We start from the raw sequence: 20,905 nt of genomic DNA on the forward strand, positions 1-20,905 counted from the left end.
GGTGAACCGCCGCTCAGCTCCACCACTCCACCCGCCATCAAAAACAGAAAAAAAGAAAAGAAACAGGGACCGGACTTCCCACCCCTGCCTAGCGTCCTCCCTACTGACTCCCCGCTTCAGCACACAAACACAGGCCCATCAGTAGAGCCACTACTACGCTCGTGATTGTCTTTTCCTGCTTCTTAATTGGGTCAGTCTGCATTGTTGCATTAAAGACGTCTCCAACAATGCCCTTGCTGTTAATGCATGTGCTCAACTAATGGAAGTAGGGGAATTCTATATCAGATTCTTCACTTGGATAAAAGTAGCATACCACAATTTAGTCTTGCATTAACAATGTATGCATAGGACTGCTATTTCTTTTTTTTAATTTAAAATGATTACATTATTACAGATGCATTTACATGTTAGCATGTGTTTAATAGTTTAGTTTCCTGTAGTGAACACCCACATATAACTGATGTAGTTAAAGTAACAAAACAATTCTAAAGTAGAACTCCCTCAAAGTAAAATAATTACATTTGCATTCAGTCTAAACACACATTTGTGAATAAAGACGCTGAAATAACGTGATTACAAATGACACATTTAGAACTGTGTTTTATTTGTATAGAAATATGCTCATGTTTTACATAACTTTGTAGTTACAAATCGTAAAAAGAAAGAATATTAACGCTATTAGCATCACAAAGTTTCTCTCACACAAACGGAGGATCTCGGAGAGATGCCTGATGTTACCGTGTGAAATGTTAAGCTCTTCAATATACTTTACATTATGTGTGCGTGCAGCTTGTTGCTCAGTAAGAGTGAAAGGGGCTTTACTAATGGGCGCTCTCCAAGTAGTCTTCATGTCTGTCCGTCGCGTGCTATTGAAGGACGTCAGAGGAGCGGACACTCTTTCTAGTGCAGAGAATTTATACAAACCTGCTGTGAATTCTCTCCAAACAGTACAATGAAGATAATCAGGGTTACAGAGAAATGTTAAAAACCCTAGTCTCTGAGCCAACATTAAAATGTCATTTTTATATTTATCAGTCCTTTTATCTCGACCCGATTCCGTCCTCGACTTCTTTGTTCTCCTGAGACACGGTTGAGCTTCTGACTACACATAGCATCCAAAATGGGTGTTCAGCCCCAATCTCTCCTTAGAAAAGAAACAAACAAGTGCTGGAACGGTCACTGCATTAGCTTTCCACTTGCTTTGTCCTTAAGACTATCAGTACTGTTTACTGTACCACCTTGTGATAAGCTCAGTCCCCTAAATTAACATCCGCCAAGAGGAAGACAGTCCAGCTCAGTTCCTCTCAATTTGCTCAATGTCGAGCTCGCCTCCAAGCTGATAAACGTCCTTCCTCATGCTACACAGCTCCGCCCACAGAGGCTCACTGTCCTTCCCATTGGTCGACCCCGCCATCCAGTCCACCTCCTCGATGTGGGGGTCAGAAGGCACAGTCCCGGTGATCTCGCCCTCTTTGGTCCGAGGCTGAATGTCCTCCAGGTCACGTTTGTTTGCTGACGAGTCGTCGCCCTGAGCAGTGCTCCTGAGAGGGGGCGGGGCTTGACTTGTCTCGCAGACGTCTTCGCCGGTGATGCCAGGGCAGCTAAGGCTGTGGAAATTCCGAAGTTTCTGTGGAAGTAAAGAAAGATATTTATTTTTGGAGAATCATAAAGTTCCTGTTTTCAATGACACAAGCGTACACTTAAACAAATGTTGGATCTTTGATCTAGTATGAGCCCACAGTGTATGCTTAAGGCATATTTGCTGAGATAATTAAAACATTTCCTTCCTTTTGGTCTATGACCTATGTCCAAACACTTAAGTCATACAGCCATGGAAACAATCGCTCTACTGTATTCATACAGTATGTGGGTGAGTCAGTGAGGTCAGAGCTGGACACTGGGCAAAACCCACAGTAGTATGAAAAAGATTTAAATGTAGCCTGCATTATATACAGGAGTAACTGGTGGTTGGACCAGCGAGACTATGGGATCTGAGGTCCGACAAGTGGCCAGATACCCAGAGGGCAGACATCACCCATGTCGGCCTTTTGACTCTGTGTCCATTGTACGGTTCTAGTGAAAGGCCAGCATACATGTGGGGCACCCAGAAAACGTCCTTAGGCCAGTCCACATGTGTGAGCGCTGCTGCAGGCGAGTCCTGTGACAGCTGTGCGTGCTGGAGTGGAAAGCTTTATGACAGAGGCGTATCCGATCTGTACAGCTAATGTGGAGAGGACAGGACAGCTGCCTCACCACTGCCGTGTTGGGCCAGAGGGAGAATAGGGCCTCTGTGAAACCTCTGTGTGGCACTTGTGAACTGCGCCTGCAAATAATCAATCCTCCAAGGGCACAAAGTGTCATCGCCTACCTTATGATTGTGTCCAAAAAAAGTGTTAAGAAGCCAGAAGGGATTCAGTTTATATAAGAGTTGCAACACCAAGTGTTTTTTCAGTCTCTCAAATACAGAATGGTCTTGCTTTTCTTGTTTTCTATCATATTTAACTGAACACCTTCAGGTTTTGAACGATTAGACACTTGAATTTGAAGACCTAGTTAACACCAATGTGAAGTTATGATCCAAGTCTTTGACCCAACAGCAATGGGAAATCTCTCTGCACCGGGCAGCGGTAGATCAAACGGGGGCTGCTGTTTTTCTTGGCTCTGGTCAGGCGGGTACATTTGTCAGCACCAGGTCAGTGTCAGATGGCTTTCTTCTGCATTAGCACTTCACCGTCTACACCGTCAGATTTCTGGCCCAGGCTATGGGACCCAACTGATAAGCCTACGAGTCGTCTGGACTGTGGAAAAACAGTGTCGACATTAACTAGACCCAGTACAGCTCTATCTTACACCAGAGATGTTCTGCAGGAGAAGAGTTTCCCAGTGTCCTCACACAACTTACTCCTCCACATTACAATGCGGGTCATGAATAAGTGCTGTTGGTGTCCACTTTATCTGCTACTATTATCCACCTTCTCTCTCTTTGACTGAAATGAAGAAGAGAGCAGACTCCTCATCCATACTGACCTTGACCCTCCGTCAATACGAGCTGATCAATAGCTCATGAGGCCCGGGTTGTGGCAGCGATCCCCCCCTCCGAGCTGAATTTACAGAAATCAATATCTCTTTACCCAACACACATCTCCCCTGTGCTACGATCCATAACCTCTGCCACAGCTGCTCTACTTCCTGACACGCAGAGGGTAGCAGTTTCTCCCGGGGTAAACTACACCGCTGTGGCGGGGGAGATGAGAGGACACTTTAGAGACACACTCAGCACTGTGAGAAGTCATTGAATAGTAAGGTGACTTTGACTACCGATATGGTGATGCATGGGAAGCCCTCGAGTTTAGTGCGAGCTACTTTAGTCATCACAAATGAGCATATTTTCCATTGTGAATTTTAGAAACTTAACGGATGCACCCTTTAGACTTCTACGTTTAATTATCAGTCCATTGATCATTGACATCAGTCCAAGTTAGATTAGTCTATAAAATAAGAGTAAATTATTGAAAGTTGCGCCCCAGCTAGGTAACAACTTTGTCAGCAGCTTTTTTTTTTGTCACTGAAAATCGAAAATATTAAATTCGCTAACCAAAAACTACAAAAAGCAGCATATCCTCACATTTAAGAAGCTCAAACTGGCAAAGCTGAGACATTATCCCTTGATATTGATTTAAAACATTATAAAAGTTGTTTGTTGATTTTTTTTTGTAGACATATCAGCACTAACTCTTTTAGTTGCATAACTGGTTCAACATATTTCACCTGGGCTAGCCCCTTTACCAGAGTAACATGAGAAGTTATCCTTAGAGAGATATGATGCAGTAAAACCAGCCGTTCCTTTTAATAGAGGAACAGAGCACACAATGCACAAACAGCAGGAAACCTGCTAAGCTAACAATCTCAGCACCCTGACGTTTCTCTGTGAAAATATTGTTAGTTGCCTCGCCTTAGGCTCTTTTCTCCGCGCTGACCTCGTCCCTGTTTGGAGTGTGTGTGGCGTCTGCTTGTCGTGTCACAGCGGCGCTGTTGTTAAGACTGCTGAACTCTGGGTGACTTTCTCACAGGGGCCAAGTCCAGCTCTGTGTTTATGATCCACAAATCGACGTACGTGTGAAACTTAACTATGTGTGAGTGCGAGCTTGTGGGGCAAAGAGACAGATTTATGCCAGGATGGGCAGATGAAACAGACTGTCTGTTGAAACGGGTCTGATTTCAGAAATGGATCATATCCAGTTAGTAGTTACATAAAGTCGTCTATGAATACAAACTTGTGATCATCTGAGTGACCTCTTAATTCCTGCTTTGATCAAATCACCTCTATCCCAGAAAGCATTTTAAAAAGGCACTGTATGCTTGGTGCTTTCCATTTCTGTGAGGGCAAAATATGCAGCCACATAATGGAATGTGACCCAGAACAGGCCTGCTTGTAATGGCAATGCCTGCAGAAACACTTTGAGGTGTGCTGAGGGAGAACAGACACAATGGCGTGACCTTAGTTTGAAGCAGTTGTTTATCCAACACGGAAGGAGCAAGTTGCCACAACAGCGTAGTATAACGCGCTAATGTTAGCGAGATTGATGGAGCTCACAGAGCCTCCAGCTGGCACCACTATTTCCAGAGGGTCTCGTCTCTTTTGACACTGATCTTTTGGAGCACATAAAAGGGGAGTTGCAATATTAAATATGCAGTTTAAAATGTAATTGATGTTAAACAGGAGGTGTACTCCTTATATTTAACAACCTACTGGCAGAGATTTCAATATTTATTATAAGAGTATATTACCCTGATGAAATATGATGCCAACTATGTCTTTGTTTGTCAATACAACTCTTAAAAATACCAACCTGCGTCATCTTGGCCAGGTCCAAAGAAGGCCTCTGTTTCTGCGTGTCAGCTGGTCGTCTACGCTTCACACCAATCTTCTTGTCATTAAGGACACATGGCTGTGAGCGACTCCGGGCCAGACCCCCCTGCCCACCACGGCGCTCCAGCTCTGGGGTGGAGTCAGGTGAACTGGTTGGCGAGGGTCCGCGAGGCTCAGGGAGGCAGATTTGTTCATGTGAGAGGTAGAGGGGCTGTGCCGGGGACTCGGGGAGCAGGATGGTGGAGGAGGAAGGCGTCAGGCTGGTGAAGGCAGAGGGCAGCTGGGTGAAGCAGGGCAGCTCCAGGGTGTTGCAGCGGGCTGGCAGGCTGAAGCTGGAGCTGCGCTGCATGGCCGGGAAGCCCAGATGAGCGTTCCCCACCCGCTGGACGCTGCCCCCGCTGTGGCACCGCCTCTTCTCCACCGTCGTCCACACGCGAGAGCCCTGAGGGCGCCAGGTCGAGCGGCAACCACCGAGCTCATCGGAGCAAGACAGGGACCGGCACTGCCGCTTGCTGGGGGGGGGCGGTGATGTGCGAGGACGCTGCCTCAGTAAGGCTGAGGTCATGCAACAAGCTGGTGATTGTGGTCGAAGTGGAGCCCACATCCCAATCCCAGTGGGCGGAACTCTTGTGCACCTCAGGCAGGACGTCCCACAGGCTCTCCAGGCTGGTCCCCACCGGCCTCTGCTGTATGGCACAGCTGTGACCCAGCTCACGCCACCGGCTCGACTCTGCAACAAAAGACCAGATACTTTATTTAAAAAAAAGAGATGGACAAAATATAGAAAACTCAAATGTTGACCACTATATAAAACCTCATGTTTAATCTTTTATGTTTGCATATCAACACTGAGATTTTGGTACATCATACATGGTTATATATAAGGTCTTGATTTTGATGAAGCAACTGCCCTAAAAAAACTGTTTTAGTGTCGAGGATCTACAATCATGAGGTCAAGTGGCGACCTCAACATGGACAACATCCATGACCCTGAGTGCCCCAGTCTGGGTCAGCGCACTGTTCCCAGCATTTGTACTTTGCATTTTCACTACAGTGTGTAACTGGCACTACCAATAGTCCTGTCCTCAGGGCACTGCTGTATTGTCACAGTGTGTAATCACAGCTAATTGGGAAAAGGGAGCAGAGCTCAATGTCTAACTGACTCGATATCAAACCTCATCTCTGCTGGAGCACGGCGTGATAAAATGTCAATAACCCATCATAAACATTCTGACCAAAGCTAATCACTCTGTTTTTTTGTTGTTGAGATCAGCAAGTTCCCTGAATAGACCAGCTCACTATCTGCCATTACTGATCGGCTCTGCACCAGCGTCATGCTTGGAAAGCACCTGTTATTCTACCAACAGGAACTCCCTGAATTGCTGAATGGGTCAGCCAACTGAATTGGTCAGTCAACTCTGAGTCAGATACTAAATGTCGAGGCCACTGCCCACTCCTGGTATGCAAAAGCTCTATTCTTCTGCTGTGGAGATAAAATCCCCAAAATACCATCTACAGTACCCGGGCAGGAGGAAGAACAAAGGGCAGTGTTAACAACACCTACTGGTGCTGCCGTGTTCACTGCCAATGTTACACACTCTATGCCAAGTTACTGCAAGGACAGAATACTATTTAATCCTACAATACAAAGATTGTAAAGGCTCTTACTCATAGGGCATGTTAAACCAACTTTGTAGTCATAACCAAATGTTCAACTTGCGTACAACATCAGCTTAAAAGCATGAAGGAGGGCCTCATCATAAACAGCAAACATGTTGTCATTAACACACATTCATCTTGGCAGGAACACCTGTCAGACATGTTTCACATAATGGAGTGTGACCGTCCGCCAGATGCAGCAGAGACCAGCATGCTGCCGTTCTGCCAATTATTTCTCAGAAATTTAGGACAAGCCCCTCGAAACAACTGCTGCCACATAAGTACACATTTACTCGTCATGTCCAGTTTGTAACGGCAAGTATGTGTGAATGTGTATATTGATTTAAAAGATGCCAAACTCTTACCCATGAGTCCACAAGAGAAAAGGGCAGTCCCCTGGCTCATGGTCTGTGATTGGAACTGCAAGAGAGATTCACTGTCAGCTCGCAGGAAACCAGAAAGTCACATAAATAGGTTTGCAAAAAAAGTACAGGAAGTTCTAACATTAACAAGCTAATAAAATCTACAAATTAAAAGTTGAACACCTATTTCCAAGTTAAACTGTATGTTTAATAGTTAGTAGTAAATGTTTTCACGTTGCGAAACAATGACTAAGTGTGACCCATCATGAGAGGGAGGGTTCCACCATAAAGGCTTTTGTTTGACACACAGCCTCAGAGCATGATGACTTATTTTCACGTGGCTGAGAGGGCAAACTCAGTCCACATTGGTGGGGGGACTATTTCACTCTATGCTGCCACAGAGAAGGTTTCTATTGCACAGATGCTGATTAGAACATGAGTTGCTCAGCCAAATAGAACTAAAATACTCCATTGTCATTTTGAGTGAAGTAAACGGAACACGGGGGATTGAAATTCAGATGACGATTGTCCTGGTGATAACAGTGGACAGCTACTATATTTACCAGTAATTGTTACAAAAACATCCCAAATCCCAATCTTCAACATCCACATCGTATTGACATCACTTCCTGACATTCAGTCAGGCAACACTAGTGAATGTTCCAACAAATAGGACTAAGGGCAAGCTAAAAGTCTTATGTAAGCTTAATGAAACCTGTCAAAATAGGAACATTTCATCAGCCATAAACCTGCTGTGTAGCTATGACTTGCCGGTAAGAATTTCCTAATTTAGAGCAACACCTTGACACTCGCTCTGTTGACGAGCACAGTCGATGCCTGTTGGCAAGGCAACATAAAAACATAAAATGACACATTTCACTCAGAAAAAATTCCTTACAAAAGTAGAAAATAAATTCTCACCGGGCCCAAATCTGTACTTTTGGATATTACATCGTCAGCACCCTTCTTTTCCAGTGTTTTCTTGAAAATGATCACCATGGCAACACACATCCTTGTCCCAAGTCGTTCCAGTGAGGGCAGGAAAAGCTGGCGGCCATCTTGACGGGCATGGTGTGAGCAGGCTGTTTTCTCATAAGCTTAAGACAGCAGTCCTCGACTCCTTCAGGAATGCGCTTCACTCCTCGGCCCAATCCTGAGCAGACAAACGAAGACGAGCACAGGATTACAATTCAGAACATTTCTGACCTTCTGTCGAGCATATAAACAGAGAGAAATCCAGCTGATTGAGGAGAACAAATCCCCCTTAGTGGGGGCTATAAAACACTGTCAATGGATAGCAAACGCAATGTTCTCTAACACTAATAATCAACTCAAGTGTTTCTTTTCAGGATCAAACATGTTCTGAAACAACAGTCAGTTGCCTTCATCGTTGTGGAGGATGCCAGCTGGATTCAAAGCTGATAGATTACAATAGTGACCAAAGTCATAATCTTCAAAAGGAGCAGGAATGGTTGGAACATTTGCTATGACATTCAACTAACTGCAAATCCAAGCAGTCTATATCTATCTTCCTCTAAGGAGCGAGTTATACACTTTTCAGAGCCACCTGTCAAGCCATCAGGAATTGACAATTTGCTACTCAAAGGACTTTTTAATGTGTAGTTCTATTGCAGTTCTCAGGCACATTCAAAGCATAAGCGTCTCATTTGTTTGCATTTTGAGGTTACTTTAATCCTTCAACTGGCACTCTTGCAAACCTGTTCAACATCTACTTCAGTGAAAGGTGGAAATTGAAGGGAGGTCAGTGGTTTGACAAGCTTCTACACAGCAAACGGGACATGTCGCCATGTGTGGTAGTCTGTCAATTGAAATTGCACAGCACTTTCACTTCCACATGGTCTCTCGGCAGTATCACCAAAGTCCGAACTTTATCTATTGTTCTGTCATCTGAGAGAGTGAGTTTCCTCAAAGTGTTCCACACTGGAGCCCACAGAGGAATAGAGCAAAGTCAAAGTTGTGTAATTGAATCCTCAGGGGCTGGCTGGGAATAGCTGACCTTGCGGTTATCAAAACAACCCTCTTCGCATTAGTGCTGCACCGCGGTTACAGTACGCGGATGATTAGCCAGCCACACATGTAAATATATATAATCGAGGATTTTTTACTACCACTAGATCACTTCCACTTGAGGCGACATAAGGTAGGGGATTGAAACAAAGAGCAGTTGACACAAGATGGACGTATGATGCCCACAAGGTCAGAGTGTGTCTGTTTGAATGACAAAGGGGGAAGGAAAGAGAGATGGTGTACGTGAAACAAAAGAGTGCTCTGTGCAGAAGATGAGACACCGTGGGAAACAAAAGAGGCGACATCAGAGGTGCGGGTGGTGGGGTGGTGTGTGTGTGTGTGTGTGTGTGTGTGTGTGTGTGTTTGCAGGGGAGTGGAGGGAGGCAGCATCACAAGACCCTGAGGGAGCCAGAATACTGGAGCTGGTGTTTGCATTTCAGCATATGATTTCCATTACTAACACTTATCACGTCAGGAAAACAACTTAAACAAAAGGATGTTTGAGCAGAGTTCTACAAGTTCAAGGAAGTGGCAGTTTTAACTTGATGCCTTGTGTGAAGAGAAAAGAGCAGATCAAAGCTCGGAAATGGAAAAGGTCAGGACACAGATCTGTGTTTCACAGTAGAGATAAATAAGGACATTCTTGGGGTAAAGGAGTTCTTTTTTTATATATAACCATTAATGGCCTGCTAAAGGAAGCAGATGGCAATGACAGAGAGAAAAAAAGACTTCTAAAGAAATGATATTGGCAAAGACTAGAAAAAGCTCTTCAACATGATGTTTACCCAAACAACGAATGATGTTTTCCTTCCTTAGAAAATGGAAAATGTCTTGACTTTAGCCTGACACTTTGGACTCTAAACTGTAAACAACATCCACGCAGAATCACCACTATTCATCATCTTTTCATGCTCAGGCATTACATTTTCATCCCCATAAGTCTAAGTGCTTTAAATGGGCGAGGTTTATAACCTAATTATAAACATTCCTCAGCTCTATGACATAATTTGAACACACAATTATAAAGCCTAACCTAGCCCCAGAGCCTTTGAAAACTTGTGACAAAAAAAATACATGCTTGAGAAGTGCTGCCAAAGGCTGTCCGCTCCTCGTAAAGACACCATTTACCAAGGCATGACTTCGAATGCTTAATGGATACATCCAATGCACTCACCTTTTGGGTGCACTGCTATGTTCAAAGATACAAACGAAGCTATAATCTGTTAAATAAGGCATCTTGAATTTCTGCCCAAATGGTGCCATTTCCCTTCAGACGCCAAAACTTGATTCGCCTCCATAACGATGCGACCACTATTTGGAATCGGTTGGGTGTCTATGCTTCTGCAGGCCGATAACTCTTTATCTGGGTCAGGGCAGCAACAAACATGACAACTGACTCGTCTAATCTCTGAGAAGGGGAAGAACGTTGCTCTTAGAAAAGGCTTTCCATCACACGCCAACAGGTCTGCAGTGACAGCAGCCTTCCTAAAAGTCAACAAAATGCTGCATTGGGCGAGCTGATGGCACCCCACACTTCCTTTGTGGTCCCCACAAGCCTTTCAACCATCGCTACTTTGTCGTGTCAGAAATAGCAAACCATCATGCGGCCTAAAGAAGCGATAGATAGGAGAGGGGAGGAAACCGCAGTGTGCGAGAGGGGCCTGCTTTAGAGTCAGGTTCACTTTCAAATCCTGAACAGACCCTGATCTATTTTCTGTATAGAATAAGACAGAAGAGTAGTATATTTTAAATGGCAATTTTCTAAGAGTTACAAATGGCGGTCAAGTCTAGTAAGACTGTCAGCATAGCCTTTAAAATAAGGGTCTAAACTGTAGTCACCCATGAAAGCTCTGTCTCCCCAATTAGAGCAGCTTTTCCATACATTGCTCAGACTGTAATCCCAAAGGTTAGGCCAACATTACATAAGGCAGCTTTATGTCTGACTGACAATTAGAGCTAATACTAATCCATGTTATAGCACTTGGACAGCTGGTGGAAAACAACACGCTGGAAAGCATTGTTGCACCTTGTATTGGCTACCGAGGAACGCATTTGTGAACAATCTATTCCCAGGATGTGTTTAAAATGTTGAATGAGGCTTTATTCTGTGTAAAAACTTAACATAAACACTTAAATAACTCTTTGAATTTTCAGACATCTTCCTTAGATATTCCTGCATAAATTGGCAGCCGGATATGCGTCCTGCTCTCAACAATTCCTTGGTTGTGGCCCTCTCTGTAACCCGAGCATCTGCTGAGCACCTGAGACGGCCCGACTGGAAACCTAACTGGGGGATTTGTGCTGCTCTTCATCACCGTGCCACTTGTCAAAGGAATGCTGGGTAAAATCGTAGCTGTCTCCTTCCACAGAAAGATTTCCTGAGAGACAATCAGCTTATTTCTCCAAAGGTTGCTAGTTCTTAGCATTGATGGCTTGTACAGAATGTGTTTGGACTCATGTTTGAACAGTTCCTTGTGTAATAAAGCTGGGTGTGTTTTCAGAGCATGTAATAAAAGGGCAGACAGACATGCAGGGCTCATGAAGATTGGATAATCAACTGACAAATTGGCAAACCAGTTCTTCTTTCTTTGTGCGGCACTGTGCATAATTTCCACTGTGAAAATGTGAGGTTTTTGAAACCCTAAACTTTCTTTGTTGGTGCCGTCATTAATTAAGTGCCACAAAGGGCAGGTGCCACCAAGCTTTGCCACGGCTGACTGACTGAAAGAAATGTATGAAACTCATTGTAAGGTGGAGGCTAGCCCCCAGCTGTCTGCATGTTCACAGACATTAGGCTATGTCAAACAGGAGGCACACTCTACATTTAAAGCAGTGAGTGAATAGTCAGAAATGAGCATAGCTGGGAGCCTTCAATAGTAGTTATCAGGCTCTGTTGAGGGCCTGGGGTACAGCCAAGGTCTCACAAGCATGCAGCTGCCCACTTACCATAAACACAAAGGCTCACCATGGCTATGCATGGCAGCCAAGGAGGCCTACGTTTTAAAGCAAGCCTGCTGTTTAATCATCTCATACATAATCACTTGCACTGTATACATTTGTCCAGAACAACAGCTTTGTTGAGCTCTGTAATCGAGGCTTTCAACAAACCTGTCCAAGTTGGACAGAAATGTTGTCAACTTGAATGCTAGGTCTAGCAAAGTCTCTTAATTACAAAGGGTAAGACACACAACACTCCTATGTTATCACAGCAGAATAACACTGCATGTTAATAAACCCACGTGAGAATAAATCATATCTGGTGGAGGCAGCCCTATTAACTTTCAATCAAAGTTAAGAGCAGAGGGGAAAGAGCACGCTTGAGTTTACCATGCAGGAATTTATCCATCCCCCACTCTGCATTTCAACTGACCAGATACATGAAACAACATGAGAAAGCCAAGGCATTAACTATTTTCCAGATTGCGATTGATTAATGCAATAACAGTGACATTACACAACAGGATCTTGGAGAGCATTAACATTGTGTTAACATGTTTTCAGTGATATGGACACGGACAAATGAATCATCTGCAAGCTCTTAGAGGCAGCCTCTTTCGTACTTGAGCTAAAAAGTGTTCAACTGTTTTTCAGATGAGCTTGCCAACCCTCCAGGTGAATGGCTCTCAGTTTCACAAGAAAAGGCCCTGAAAAATGAGCTTGTCCAAGTAACCAGCACAAACAGTCCCTCTCAAACCCCTTTTCCAAAATCCCTCATGAAAGGGAAATGAGTTTGGCAAAGAAATTGGTGTGACGGGAGCTCACAGAATGTTACACACAGGCTACAGAGCAAACAGGATTTTGAACTCGACAGAAAGGCCACGAGCAACAGATGATAAAATATGAAATGCACATGTTGAAAAAAGTAAAATGGCGCTTCTGTACTTTTAAAGTTGTTATCCTCTTTATTCTTCTTAACATCTATAATAAATGTATGTTGAACAAGCTCTAGTGTTTATGATCCCACTTAAATTGCAGAATCGGTTGGATTGCATGTCAGCCAAGTCTGTGTTCATACCTGAGGGGAAGGTTGGCGAGATAAGGGTACGACAACAACATTCCACTGCAATGGGAGCAACTGTAACATACAAGAAAAGGGTCCTGAGGGAGTCCCAAATGATAAATAATGTGGTGTCAAATATAAAAGGCCCTGTGACTTTTATACACATCTATAAAAAAACATATGACACATGTGCAGCCTATCTTGCCATGTGTGAGTGAAAACCCAGTTTGATAGTTAAATTACCTTTTGAATGCTGTGTAGGCTACACTTAGTATCTCTTTACAAACTTCATGCAACTCTTGCCAACTAATAATCAGATTGAGTTCAAATTGACTTTCAGATGTCAAACAAATTAAGCATACTTTCTGAGTTTACATAAAGACAGAAAATGGATGAGACCACGGATCATTTGAACACACTGAATATGTATGGACATGTCTGAGCTTCACCCACACGTATTGACACTTGTGTTATTAACCGTCCCTCATACCCCAATCTCATTATGACTTTAACAATTTATGAATGGTAATACACACATTATAACAAGTAGGAAAACGCGACAAATATGAGTTTAAGCTGAATTCATATAATTAAGATCCCAGACAAGACAAAAGGGACATGGTAAAGGCTGTACATGAGGAAAAGTTGCTAAGCTAACTACTTGCAGCTATGTTAAGTTTCGACTACTTTTTATCTCGTCGCTTTTCAATTTGTCAGCATAAAAATCACTTTTCGTGTAAAAGTCACACTTTAAAATCACAAGGGAGCATCACACTTTACAAACCAGATACAGTTCCTAAATTAGCTAGCATAGGAACTTTATCATTTGACCAAAAAGTACCACTCACAAGCATCACGGTGAGCGCCTCGTATCCCAAACAGCACCGGGCAGCTGGTTAGTTTCTCTGGAGCATGTTGAGTTTTGTTTTAGCAGAAAACTAAAACAAGGCGTCAGGCAGGAAGCAAGACGAGCAGTTCACTTCACGTCCTGCTCCAGGCAGCTCCTGCAAACTACAACATTGCCCCAGTGAGTGCACTACTGTCCAACATTGCACGCTAATGAGGCTGTGACAACATACACGAGCCATACCACTTTTGACACGGGAGAGGGGTGTCCGATAAGTTATTTGTGCCACTAAATCTTTACATTTCCTTGTTCATTATTTGTGTTATTCCAAAGTTTTAAGCAGCTGTCAAAACTTCTGGTTTTAGGAAGTGAAACGATAATCTATTTTAGACGTGTTGTTACACTAACGCCCCTGCTCCTAAAACTAGTGGTCTGATCCACCCTCTAGTAATGAAAAGTAATCACAGTTTGAGCTGAGCAAAGACAAGGCACTTTCACAATATACGGTGTAACATGATAACCTGCCAACTGTGTGTGACTTAAAGAGGAAGATGTTTGATATGTATACATAGCCAGTTCCCCGTCGTAAAACGTCCTGTATAATAAGGGTTTGTCCTAAATAAATACAGTTATTCCAATGTTGTCCTCGGGCTTTATCATGTAGCCTACTTTGCTATTATTAAGCCATACAGGTTAAGCTGCCTCTATTCATAATATGAAACAGGTGTATATGGTCAACTGCATTATAGCACTAACAGGACTAAACTAGTCTTTGAAAGCCAGGCCTGTTTAATGTTCTGATTTCCTTTCCTCATTTGAACATGTTTTAGCAGTCCTCCTGAATAGTTACACCAGTATTTACTTTTCTATCTTGTTTATTATCTTGCAACCCCACCCTTTCCAATATAGCTTGTTCACATGTGATTGCTTTTTATTTGTTTACCTTTCTATGTGTGTGGACACTGTTTACTTTGTGTGCCACTGACAGCTGGAGGCAAAAAAGCGTTAAACTTGATGAACCTCAGAAAATTGACATAAGCCCATGACAATTACTGCACAAAAGGGAAGCAGCTGGATATTATTGTACCGTTGCCAAAAGCTGCACTAGTAAAAAGCTCAACAATTTAGTATTCCTATCCTATCACATCACATGAAGTTAGTTAATTTATTTGTGGGGGCCTCTGAGGGGTGGGGAGCTAAGGCTCACCCCTGGCACACACTATTGTTAATCAAGGAGTAACATCTGTTGTGTGCCACTAATCTCTCCAGACTGTCGGACTGTACTCCTCGGTTTTAGACTGTCTGCCTTTTGTGTTGAAGGGCACAGAGGATTTGTCTCCTTAACTTATAGGCTACAGTTTGGGGGTGACACATTTGAGTTTGTATACAAAAAACTCTTCCTTAGCAGTCTTCAACATGAGCTTTTAAGCAAAGCAATGCACATGTTGCATGATGTGTATGCACAGATGAAAAACAGATGACTGAATCAGATCATTGTAAGAATTAGGAGTCCTGCAAATCAACAAGTTTGGCAGTGTGTGTTGTGAATGGCAAAACCAGGGGGCAGTATGCACCAATCATACTGAACTGAAAAGTAATAGTTTCTAAATGTTTGAGAAGTAACAGCCCAACTTGGTTTTGGTTATTTTTCTTTGACTTTGTGACTGTAGCTAGCATATGGTGAACAGTAAATGGAAAAGGAAGACAGCTTCCAACTCCCAGTACTGGACCCCATGCAGCATGCTGTATGCCATCTGTGGTTCACACTGGCCTCAGACAGATGGCTAAAGGACTCCTGTTACAGGAGCCTTGAACTCTCAACTTTAATGAACAGATAATCCTTTCCATGCCTGACAAATTCTCAATTTTATAATTTAAGTTTTCTTTCAGAATTTCAAACAGATTCAGTTAAAACGTTTAACTATGTTCAAACTGTGCCACGCATTAGTTCCAAGGCTGAATTGGAAGTACATCTATGCAGTGTTTTTAGTTTGTTATTCCTAGAAACCATAAACCTTTATTAGTGAGCACAGTCCCAACTACACAGTCTGCTCAGAAAAACTTTCGTTTGATAGAGGATGACACTTGAGAAGAAGAAAAACACTGACACCACTTGTCAAAATGCAGAAGTACATGCACTCTTTTCTCTCAGTGGGGGATACTGTAACTACAGTCACACAAAGAGAGCATATGGCTTTCATGGAACCCCATTTCAATTTGACTGCTTCTCATCTTGCCCTCTAATCCTCGCCTATAATGTTTATAGCCAAGTTCATTGAACTGGCACATCCCTGTGGGTTTGGAGATGCCTTCTAAGAAGCCCTAAATCAGTGTTTTTGCCAAAGCATGCACATTGCTAAAAGCTCTGCAGCTGTTCTTCCAGTAACGGTTCATCATGAGTGACTGTGTGGCTGAGGCATTCAGAAAAAGAGACGTTGAGCTACGTTTAATTGATTAGTCAGTCATTTGATGTTTAAATGATGAAATAACTTATTATCTCAGATCAGCCAACTTTTTACATGTTAAATTCTGTATGTGGGAACATGTAGGATGTTAGGTGAACTTAATGATAAAGTGGTCATTATTCAGTCTGTTTATAAACAATAGCAGAAGTGATTATAATATAATACATTTTATAGCACATTTCTAACTCAAGTGCTTTCAAATAAAACCTGAAATGAATGTAAACAGAGAATGATATTAACTAAAAGCAGGAAATTAAGCACATAAAACAAAATGTTATAAAACTTAAATAAAATCACAGAAAAGCAGATATAGAAAAATGTTTTGAAAGATAAAACAGAATCTAGGAGCCCTGAGAGCAAAAGCTCTTCTTTATTTATGTATCTGCCTCTTGGAAAGACCAGAGTATGCCCAGTGTACACATTAAAGAAAAAGACAAACTAGCAGTACCACAGTGAAAACATCAAGTCCTGCATTAGAAAACATTATTCTTAGCAAAATGCAGCATGGCGTTTAAAAAAAAGAAAGAAAAAATGTAAATAATTACAATTGCCACTGTAAGTGTATAACATTATTCTTAAATCATAGAACTATTATAATCAATGCATTTACATATTATATACAAATCCTGTTAATATTGTATTTACAATATAACTTTCATGTATCTTGATATTTTACTTAAACCTAACTAGCAGCACAACAATGTAATGTATATTACATTCATTGATTGTTAGTACAGCAGTAAAAAAATAAAATAATGAATACAATTGTTCCAGTACTATGCACAAGTACACACTTTCTGCTCACTGGAGTTTACCTAAGACATTTGAAGAGCTCTTTTTCTAAAATGTGACCCGACCGCATTCTAAGAAACAAAGAGCACGTTATCTTGAGGACAGTAATTGGTCTTCACTACTCTGTGAGTAACAGATTTATTGAGGAACAGTTGCTGTGAATTCAGTCGGTAAAAACAGAGTAAAACAAATTATTTTTTCACCGCTGCAGGAAGTGTATTTTTTTGGAAAATGTCAAGTAGATGTGTACAATCTGTTTTTGTAAAATTTGGTTCATAGTGCGGTTTTTTTAAACAGTACAGTCATGTTCAAAGACAAATATCAATACAAAATATTGTACTTGTTAGCAGTGCAATGTGTAACGTGAGTAACTGATTCATAAACTGAAATAAAGAGAAAACTAAAAATACATACATTTTTGTTTACGTTCCGCATATTCTTTCCCCAAATAAGTCCTCTCACATAGATGTGTTCAAAAACAGCAGATAAATAAATCCCTTTTAAAAACGTGTACATTCACTACTGGCCAGATTGCATCGTTTTTTTGGATCTCTCTCCTTGAGAATCCACTGTTTGATTCTCCATGTGCGCCTGCACCGACCTCCACAGGGCCCTGATGTTCCCCTCGCCAAAACCTGTGGCCCCTCTTCTCTCTATGAGCTCGAGGAAGAAGGTATCCTCTGCAAAGAGTGGCTTGGTGAACAGCTGGAGGAGGTGTCTGGAAACAGAAAATACCAAGGTAAGGACAACCTGTTTCACTGGGTCACCGAAGATACTGAAAAATGACCTTGTTGACCTGATATGTATACAAGAAATGACTTAAAATGTGATGCATGCGCTATTTAGAAAGTGTTGCAAGATGGCCTCTCACCTTTTCTTCTCACTGGATGTTGTCTGTGGTAAGGGATCCTGGCACAGGTCCGTGTCCAGTAGAATGCCATTCTGCGCCAGCAACTGGGGACTGTGACCCGCCTCCTCAATCTCCTGCTGTTTTCCAACCTGTCACACCACACAAGATATGTAGAGCAGTTGATAACTAGCATAGAAGATGACACATATGCAAATATAACCAGTATATGTTACAGTCCATTTCAAAAAAGCGATAGTCACAGAAACTGCTTTTAAAAAAACACCAAGTAGGAAAATCAAACAGAAACCCCACAGATAAACAATTTGTATTTACTATTATTCAAAGTCAGGCTTGCAGTCGGACTTAAAGATGTTGAAGACTACCAACATTCTAATCTCTAAACCTGCTGTCTACTGGTAAAAAGGTGTGCTGCTGGTTATTGGTGCTTTACTTGGTGTGTACATTTAAATGTTAGAGTTGCACATGTATAAGCCGGTACCGCTCTGCAAATCAATATTTTAAAGGCAACCCTAAACTATCTTGTGTGTGTGTAATTTTAATTTGATTACACACTTATTACAACATTATAATTTTCTGACTTGTTGAATAAAACGTGGCCAATTTCTTGCATTTATCATGTCAGTATTAACTTATTTGTTATGGCAAATATCGGATTGTGCAGTTCTGTAAAAGTCAGTCATACCTCCGTGTAGGGCTGTGCAATTTATCGTATTTTAATCACAATTACGATTTTAGCCTGCCACAATTACGAAAACAACATAATCGAAAAAAACGATTATTTTGCTTTGCTAGGTTGTGACAGTGCACTGCAACATATTTGATCTAATTTATTTGTATTTATCATATTTATATATGTTTAGTAGCTTGGTATTTATTATTATGATATTATTTATTTAAATGTAAATATATCATTTATTTTTGTATTGGTTTATCAGTTGAATTATACGTTCAGGGTAATCAACAGTTAAAAAGAGACTGTTCAAATTATTATTTGTATTTGTTTTAAAGTTCAATACATGGATGTTTTCAAAGTCATTGAATAATCGTATTTAATAATCGTGATATCAATTATTGACCAAAATAATCGGGATTATGATTTTTGCCATAATCGAGCAGCCCTACCTCCGTGTAGTAGGCATCAGGAGGGGAGAAGAACTGGACCCCAGCATGAGCCATTGCCTGTGCACTGGAAACAATGTCCTTTGTGTACAGCCCAATGTGCTGGATCCCAGGGGCCCCATGCTGCTCCAAGAAGGTGTCAACCTGATTCTTGCCTGAAAAAGGTACAAGCACACAGTAATGCAGGTGTTTTAATCTTAGAAATTATAGTAGAATTCAATTAATTGAAGATTATAATATTATTACCTTGTCCGGGCAGTGATTCTGCAATGACGAACTTGCAGTCAGGCTCTTTTCTGTCCACCGAGGGGAGAGTGATACCTGCTTCGCTGCATTTCCAGTACTCCATGGCGGTAAGACGTAGTCCAACGTCTTTGTGGTTCACGACAAAACCTTCATCCACATCTTCATCACTACTCAGAAGCACAGTACTATGTATTACTACTTACTTTCTTACTCAAACATATATAACACACCAGTATAGTATGTCTTGAATGCTCACCTTTTAATGAAAAACCTCTGGAAACCAAAGAGCTTCTCATACCAGCTCATGACCTGGTGGGTTGATTTCTTGGGACAGACATAAGTTATGTGATCAAAATGTGTGATTGGACAAGACAGGTCCTCCTCTGGCAAGCAGTCTTTTTCAATGACATCAAAGCCTGGCAGGAAGCTCCCCTTGTATTTAGTCCTGTCAATAAGTGTGTGGCACACATTCCCCACAATGGATTTAACCACAGAGTAGGTGACAGCACCCCTCTCGTCCTGAACTGTCGTGGGGGGCACCAGGAAATTGCAGCCCAGATTGCGTAGAGTACTGAATGACCTTTCCACATCCTCCACCTCGAAACACACATTGCTCACAGAATCCACCGGGTAATGTGGGCTGGCATCGTAAAGACATTGTATAGAGTTATCCCGGTCGTTTTTCCCCACGTTGACCGGGTGTGGATCAAATGCATATGTAAGGCGTAGCTCTTCATTCAAACTCACACCGCACTGGTTTTGTCTCTCATTCACGATGAAAACAGCCGCTCCTTTTCTGAAAGCAAGCTGCCTGGACGTGTCCGTAAGTCTGGTGGCAAACAAACTAAACTTGAATTTAGAAACAAGGTCGCCAGCTACTTTGTCCGCGTTAGAAACGTGGAGCGAGATGTGGTGCAGCCGGTTCAAGAGAGCTGCCATGTTTTGGATGTGACGTTTTGGATGGCGTCATACTAGTAGGCGTGTCCACCTCACTGTCTTATTACTGCGATATTCATTTAGGAAACTGTACACTTTTAAACGTAATAATTGTTTAATATGTTCCCACTTTTTTTCCTGTTTTCCTACAGTTGTTGCAATGTACTTGAAGTCTCAGAATAAATCAGCTGACAGGAAGTAAACATGGATCTATTCTGTTGCCGATAGCAAAACAATTCCATTGAAACTGTCCATATAATTGTTTATGCATAACTGTGTTAGAATATCCAATATTGCTCTCAAATTAAAAACTATTATTTTAAAATGAGATTCAAAGTAGAGGTCAATCAGAGGTTATTCATAATCAATAACCGACTTAAACAACTACAAATGCATGTTTTCCTTAACATTCAACTTTTTTTATTTACTTATTTATATGAGCAAATAAATAGACAAATGTTATTATATAAGTTATATAATATATTTGTATTGTGTACAAAATATTTAATGAAAAGGACTTACATAATTTTGTCATCGTTCATTTATAAAATCATTACATTTCTTCCCGCATCCACTGTATGAAAAAAGCTTTAGGGTTTTAGACTACTAAGTTCGTTTATTTTACATTTGTTTTGTTAAATATAATGGGAATTATTATTTTTTTTAAAAACATTATATAATATACAAATGTTGTGCCTCATATTAAAAGA

At 41.6% G+C, this 20,905-nt stretch overlaps 2 protein-coding genes across 2 annotated transcripts; both read right to left on the reverse strand.

The window, feature by feature from the left end:
• Positions 1-582: 582 nt before the first annotated feature.
• fam53b (family with sequence similarity 53 member B) lies at positions 583-13,961 on the reverse strand. The gene is given in 6 exon segments (XM_034212405.1): positions 583-1,627; positions 4,851-5,390; positions 5,392-5,600; positions 6,895-6,949; positions 7,813-8,044; positions 13,768-13,961. Coding segments are annotated over 5 exon segments (1,227 nt in total). The 5' UTR covers positions 7,903-8,044; positions 13,768-13,961; the 3' UTR covers positions 583-1,294.
• A 2,612-nt stretch (positions 13,962-16,573) lies between these two features.
• On the reverse strand, positions 16,574-20,226 carry hpdl (4-hydroxyphenylpyruvate dioxygenase-like). The gene is made up of 5 exons (XM_034212415.1): positions 19,516-20,226; positions 19,260-19,426; positions 19,017-19,168; positions 17,895-18,022; positions 16,574-17,741 (listed from the first exon to the last, which is right to left on the reverse strand). The coding sequence occupies exons 1-5, from the start codon at positions 20,196-20,198 to the stop codon at positions 17,543-17,545; spliced, it is 1,329 nt and encodes a 442-aa protein (XP_034068306.1). The 5' UTR covers positions 20,199-20,226; the 3' UTR covers positions 16,574-17,542.
• Between the last annotated feature and the right edge of the window lie 679 nt (positions 20,227-20,905).

Source organism: Gymnodraco acuticeps, unplaced genomic scaffold, assembly GCF_902827175.1.
Source record: "Gymnodraco acuticeps unplaced genomic scaffold, fGymAcu1.1, whole genome shotgun sequence".
Classification (NCBI taxonomy): Eukaryota; Metazoa; Chordata; class Actinopteri; order Perciformes; family Bathydraconidae; genus Gymnodraco; species Gymnodraco acuticeps.